At 41.0% G+C, this 6,428-nt stretch overlaps 2 protein-coding genes across 2 annotated transcripts; one reads left to right on the top strand and one right to left on the bottom strand.

The window, feature by feature from the left end:
- Positions 1 to 259: 259 nt before the first annotated feature.
- Positions 260 to 925, bottom strand: pnx (posterior neuron-specific homeobox). The gene is made up of 2 exons (XM_031875144.1): positions 811 to 925; positions 260 to 723 (listed from the first exon to the last, which is right to left on the bottom strand). Exons 1-2 carry the CDS (start codon positions 923 to 925, stop codon positions 260 to 262), a joined length of 579 nt encoding a protein of 192 aa, XP_031731004.1.
- Positions 926 to 4,733: 3,808 nt separating this feature from the next.
- LOC116398641 (set1/Ash2 histone methyltransferase complex subunit ASH2-like) lies at positions 4,734 to 6,303 on the top strand. Its single transcript, XM_031875117.1, has 5 exons — positions 4,734 to 4,796; positions 5,564 to 5,630; positions 5,752 to 5,897; positions 5,980 to 6,068; positions 6,152 to 6,303. The coding sequence occupies exons 1-5, from the start codon at positions 4,735 to 4,737 to the stop codon at positions 6,301 to 6,303; spliced, it is 516 nt and encodes a 171-aa protein (XP_031730977.1). The 5' UTR covers position 4,734.
- The last annotated feature ends 125 nt before the right edge of the window (positions 6,304 to 6,428 follow it).

Here is a 6,428-nt window from a genome sequence, read left to right as displayed (position 1 = left end):
AATTATATATTTTATATTAATGCACATTTTTATCTTGTGAGAATCAACAATGTAAAAAAAACAAAAAAACAAGAATAACTTTAATAGAAATGTTTATCAAAATAAATTACAGCATAATTAGAAAATATAAAGTCGGTTCTGTTCGGCACTTTAACAGCTCTCAGGAATAATGATATATATATATATATATATATATTATTTTTTTTGCAGAAATAGTTTCAGGTGAGCTGAATGTTGGTCCATCGCGTGCTCAGTCGCTTCATCGTGCGTAATAATGATGATGAAAAGGCGCGAGCGGCAGCGGCGCGAACATCTGCAGTGGAGCGCGCGGCTGCCAGTAGAGCGGACTGTCGGTCAGAGGAGAGGAGAAGGAGGATGATGATGGGAAGCCGTGCTCTTCCTCCTCCTCCCTCCCCCGCGGTCGCTCCTTCTTCCACTTGGTGCGCCGGTTCTGGAACCAGATCTTGACCTGTGTCTCGGAGAGGCGCATGGCCGAGGCGACGGTGTGCCGCTCGAGCACCGACAGGTAGTGGCACCTCCGGAAGCTGCGCTCCAGGATCTGCAGCTGCTCCATGGTGAAGGCGGTGCGGATCCGTCGGCTTTTAGCCTCCGGCCTCTGGAGCTTCCCCGGCGGACACGGAGCCTCCTCATCCGGGCTGCAGCTCCCAGCGGTCGGAGGATGCAGCTGTTGTTTTCTGGGTTCATCTCTGGGAGAATAAGCTCCTATTAGGGAACGAAAAGATCATGATTAAACCAATTTACAAGTTGATAAAAAGGCTTTTCGTAGACCTCAAGGAGTTTGTTTCTCACCTGTTGCATCCTCGGCACAGATTATTCTCCTCGTAAACTTTGTAGGATCCAAAATATCCTCCACAGAAAAGGGTGTCCTGTGGTTTAGCGGGACTTTGGCTGCAACTGGCTGCATTTCAGCGCGCTGTGGGGCGATGATCAGGACGCAGGAAGCGGAGTGACTGTTCCAAGCTGCTCCCGGGGGTTTATATAGAAATATACACACGCAGCCTCTGCACACGCCACCGCAGCGCTGTCTACTTTACATGTCATTCAAAAAGTTACCCAAATGAAGCAATGCGCGCTGCAGGAACAATTGAAGCCTCTTGTCTTTTCCTGTGCGTAACGCGAACACGCTCCGGCCCCGTGGGACCCCCACGTGCGGGCACTTCAGAATGCAAATGCGCGTTCTCTTAGCCGGTGGGGGGGCTTTGAGTTTGTTATTTATTACCGGGCATCTGGTTAAAATGTGCCTCCTTTCTATCCCTCGTGTTCCTCTTTGTGGTTTCGCTTGTCGTTATTTGCAAATGTGGGATTGTTACGCTGGTAGGACACGTGAACGCGTCTTGTGATGCTAATTGATGGACTCATCAAAGCAAAGTTTGAGCCTTTTGTCTCTTGTGTCTCAGTTTCCATGGAGCCGTTTTTGTCCTGTTGAGTGTGCAACATCCCCACAAAGCACTTCGGTTTAATTAGAAGCCCACTAACAACTTTAGGAGCGCTGGTCCTCTGACCACTGAGGCCACTTCATGCCTGCTGGTAATAATACTAATAATATCTTTCTTTATATAGCCCAAAAATATAAATATTATGTCAAATTATAGTGCAGATCCCAACGTGTTCAAAGACAACCATGTCAGACTGAATTCTGCATGAAATGATTTTGAATATTTCCAGTAGGAGGAAAAGTTCAGTCATAAAAAGCATCTGTCTTCAATGAGGAGCTGAAGAACCGGAAACAGAGATACTCAGACTCAGACTGAGAGGACGGAGATCTTTACTCCAACTTTCAAAGAACAAGACGAGTCGTATTAAACAACAGAAGAGATTCATTACAACATCTTTTGACTTTGAGCTTCAAACTGTTCTTCATGTCAAATTCAGATCCTAAAATCAGAGTAAAAGTACAAATACATTCATGTAAAAGTACTCTTCAGCCAAAGTTCAAAAGTATTACAGCTTCTTGAGTTACTTTTAAATATGTTTTATACACTCAGATAGTTTAGTCAGTGGTTCCTATGAGGGTTGGGGACCTGCAAAGGGTCGCCAGGTAAACCTGAGGAGTCTGGAGATGATTAATGGAAGAGGAGGAGAAGAAGGAGAAGAAGGAGGAGGAGAAGAAAGAGGAGAAGGAGGAGAAGGACAATTGTATATTTTTGATCATCAAACAGTTGAAAACGGTTGAAAATCACTAGTTTATATTATTTAATATCTTTATCTAAACATGTAACTGTAGTGCAGTAAAAAGTTAAATATTTCCTTGTAGTTAAGTAGAACTACAAATGGAAATACTTCAGTACAGTATTTGAGTAAAAGTACTGTTACTTGGCTCTTTTATGTTTAATTGGCCTCAAATTGCTTCATTAACTCTACAATTCAGGTAACAGTCCCATCTTTAAATCCACATTATTGCTGATAGTTTCCTAATCCTCCTCCTGAGGAAGAGGAGGAAGAGGAGGAAGAGGAGGAAGAGGAGGGTCGGCGGGTAAATGATCCTGTGGAGGCGACTCATGAAACTGCAGCTGCCAGCAACAGACTCCTACAGAGCTGCTGGTATTGAAAGGAGGAGAGAGGCCGGCCCATCAGGACAATTAGCAGATGTCACCAGTAGCCTGACCCTCTGTGACCCGGAGCTGTGTCCCAAGGACAAGAGGATGTGTGTGTGTGTGTGTGTGTGTGTGTGTGTGTGCGTGTGTGTGTGTGTGTGTGTGTGTGTGTGTGTGTCACAATATTTTATTAAAACTACAAGTAGTTTTGTTTCCTAAACTTAACTAAGTTTCCTGTGAAGACGCATGTTTACTATGGAAAGACTGAATTCATGTAACGACACTGGAACACTGGAAACAAATACTCTAAATACTCTCTACTATTGTGTCTCATACCAACTGTTGTTATTTTTATTTTTATTTAACCTGAAGAAAAAAAATAAAATTCACAGAATACAAATGAAAATGGAAAATTTAATTTAATCATAAAAGATTCGTTTAATGCAAAATAAGTCATTTCTTTATCATTAAGAGAAGATCAAACAGTGAATAAAGGAAGTTTTCTTTCGCTCATCTGAAGTGTGAAGATACAGTATTGATAACTTCCTCCACTCCACAGATGTGTTTCTGCATTCTAGGAGGAAAGAGGAGGAGAAGACGCCACCATCATCTCCCTAACAAAGACCTAAAGGCATTTACTGCAGCACCCAGGGGTGCTCTCAGCATTCCAGCGCTCTTATTGTGAGACGTCCTCTGGCACACTTTCTTTTGTTTTGACTCTTTACCGGTTCCTGAACGGCCCCTAAAAACCTCCAAATAATGTTTGACTTTCAGAGCGTACGGCGGGTGGTCCCACGCAGAACAAAGCTTTTTATTATACATCGCTCTTTAACAGTTCATGGAAATGTTGAGGTAGAAGAAGACATCTGCACAAGAGTCAGGATCATTACTGTAGATACATACACTCACCCTCTCATATATTTATATTCATCTACATTTACTCACTTCTTCAAGCTGATTTGGTGCTGAAGATTCTGAATACTTTCATGCAAAAAACAAGTTTTGGAAATGGAAAGATATTTTATATTTCATTGTGAGCGTTAATGATATTTTTTCTTTGCGTGACGACAATCATTTTTTATTATTTAAGTTTTCTGAAAGTTATGTTTAAATAGGCAAATGAGGCATTATCTAATGTAACTTTTGGTGAATTTAAGAGAAATCTAAAAAATAAAGACTTAACTGATCAGTGCATGAAAATCAATCTCCTCTTAAACTTTGAACATTACTTTATCAATATCAATGTATATCTTTGCAATATAATTACATCTGCAATACAAACACTTCATACCTCGGCAATAATGTGTATTATATTGTATTTTTATCTTTTGTTGTCTTTTTGCTATTTATTTACTTATTCATCACCTTCACTGTCTGACTCTTTATTGTTCTTGTTTTGTTTTTTACTGATGTCTGTTGTTTCACTTTGCTGCTGTAATCCTGCACATTTCCCGCTGTGGGACTAATAAAGGATTATCTTATCTTATGTAATGATATTATCTTTTTGGTCTTAAATATTGACCATATTCTCTTGTATATCATATATTGACTCGTATGCTGATTTGAAGGAGGTATAATGTGTGTTAACCTCCAGTGTGCTGATTGTCAGCTGTTTCTTCTACATTATCAGGTTTCAGTCAGGAACCACATGGCTGCTCTCTTTAGAACCCCGACCACAGAGCCAGCATCCAGTGAGGAGACTATACGAGTGGGTTTCACTACAAATCCACAGCAGCAGCCTGGACTACCACAACCACTTCCACCGTAAACTTATAATCTTCTCCAACCAAAAGCCTCCAGTTCTTCTTCATTCAGCTGGAGGAACAAGAAGGAAACCTTCATGCAAAGTTTCCACAAAATTAAAAGGACAAACAGAAAACTGGATATCCATCTATCCAGATAGATAGAGATAGATAGATATATACTTTATTCATCCCCAGGGGGGAATTTGTTTGTCGGGGTTGAATAAAGTATCTATCCATCCACCCATCCATCCATCCATCCATCTTATCTATCTATCTATCTATCGATCTATCGAGCTATCGAGCTGTCGATCTATCGAGCTATCTATCATGCAGTTCACCCGCCAGCCTGCGGTGGCGCTGCCGAGCTGATCCTCTGCGGCAACCCGGAAGTTGACGTTTTTATTTTTTATTTTTATTTTCATTGATTTGAAAACATGGCGTCGGAAGCAGAGGCGGGTAGCAGTGCTGCTACAACAGAACCGGACACCGGAGACGGGTATGTGTCCGTCATGCGAGATATATGTCACTGTTATAAATATATATGCTCTGATTCTGATTATATGTGAACATATGAACCACATTTACGCTCTTGTTTAGCCGTAAATGATGTTAGCATACTCGCTAGCTAACGTTAGCATCCCATAGACTCTCAGAGAGAACCGTAGACCGTTACAGCTTAGCAGCTCTTTGTGAGGAGAAAACATCACAATATCTGACAGGTTAATGTTAACCTGTCTACCGGCAGACTTATAAAGTATACAGAGCGTAGTTTAAAACTTTAAAAGCATGAATATGTCCCTCTAATAATAATGTATGTAAAGCTATAAATCTCGTACGCCAGACTCCGTTTGAAAAATGTCAATTTTTAACGAAAACAATGTATTTTTGATTAATAGAAATATTGGAAGAAGTATTCATGTACTAAAGCAAAGGTAGTAATACCTCTTTGCAGAAATACTCTGTGACACGTCCTGCATTTAAAAAGAAAGCACCCAAAGTAAAAAATGCAGAATGGCCAATTTCAGAATAATATGTATTGTATAGTATTGAGAATAATTAAAAGAGGTGAGAGCAGAAACAGTTTGGAGAAAAACAACAATACTTAACGTGTGCGTAATGTGTTAGTGAATTATACATGTGCAGTTCCATTGTCAACGTTTATTATGTTTTTACCAGTTGATATGAATTTGACATCTTTTCTGTAGCTGGGTCAACATTTAGTAAACATTTAATCCTCTGACTAATCCTCCTGTTGATCATCAGCGATGCTCCATTCAGGGAACTACCCACCAGCATGGACACTGAGTCATCCAACGGCAAAGAGGGAATGGTAACATATAGTTATTATTACCATGACTTTGTCTTTATTTGGTGTGGTTGCTGTCTGTGGCTTTGCTGTAACTCCTGATACACGTGCTGTTGTTTTAATAAGCAGACTTTGTGTCTCACAGGAAACGGCCGGCGACGGCTCCGAGGCGGCCGACGCTCTGACTGGATCCGGAGACGAGGAGAGTGGGAGGCAGCTGGGAGAGGTGGAGCTGCAGTGTGCGCTGTGCATGAAGTGGTTCACTGCTGACACATTCGCCATCGACACTGCGTATGTAAAGTTATATTTAAACATCAGCCGTTTATTTTTACAACTTTAAAGTACTGATTTAGCCTCTTCTCCTTCTCTACAGGACCTGCCTTCCTTTCATGACTAACTATGTGTTTCACTGCAACGTGTGCCATCACAGCGGCAACACTTACTTCCTCAGAAAACAAGCGAGTAGGTGTTTCAAACGGCCTCGACTCTACGGTGGATTCAAGCTTTGTCGTACTTTGTCACAACATTTTGTCTCCTGTGTTCAGACCTGAAGGAGATGTGCCTCACAGCGCTGGCTAACCTGACGTGGAGATCCAGAACACAAGACGAGCACCCGAAGACGATGTTCTCCAAAGACAAGGTGAGCATCACACGTTGGTTTGGACCTCTACAGCGCTTTAAACTCAAGTCTATGTGATATCAGGCTTTTAAAATGAACTCTTGAAAGGTCATAAAAAGTAATGTTAAAAAAATGATATCAATTTTTTTCTTGCTGCTTCAGACGCAGCATAAATAACTTAATAAATATATATAAATAAATAA

Source organism: Anarrhichthys ocellatus, unplaced genomic scaffold (assembly GCF_004355925.1).
Source record: "Anarrhichthys ocellatus isolate YVR2014 unplaced genomic scaffold, GSC_Weel_1.0 scaffold87, whole genome shotgun sequence".
Classification (NCBI taxonomy): Eukaryota; Metazoa; Chordata; class Actinopteri; order Perciformes; family Anarhichadidae; genus Anarrhichthys; species Anarrhichthys ocellatus.
Note: the sequence above shows the minus strand (reverse complement) of the source record. Positions and strands in the feature narration are given on the sequence as shown.

Excerpts from the sequence above, each read along its gene's own strand:
- pnx (XM_031875144.1), bottom strand. The coding sequence starts at position 925 with ATGCAGCCAGTTGCAGCCAAAGTCCCGCTAAACCACAGGACACCCTTT. Across the intron at positions 724-810 it reads CTGTGCCGAGGATGCAACAG|GAGCTTATTCTCCCAGAGAT; the intron begins GTGAGAAACAAA and ends GTTCCCTAATAG.
- LOC116398641 (XM_031875117.1), top strand. The coding sequence starts at position 4,735 with ATGGCGTCGGAAGCAGAGGCGGGTAGCAGTGCTGCTACAACAGAACCG. Across the intron at positions 5,631-5,751 it reads CCAACGGCAAAGAGGGAATG|GAAACGGCCGGCGACGGCTC; the intron begins GTAACATATAGT and ends TGTGTCTCACAG. Across the intron at positions 5,898-5,979 it reads ACATTCGCCATCGACACTGC|GACCTGCCTTCCTTTCATGA; the intron begins GTATGTAAAGTT and ends CCTTCTCTACAG.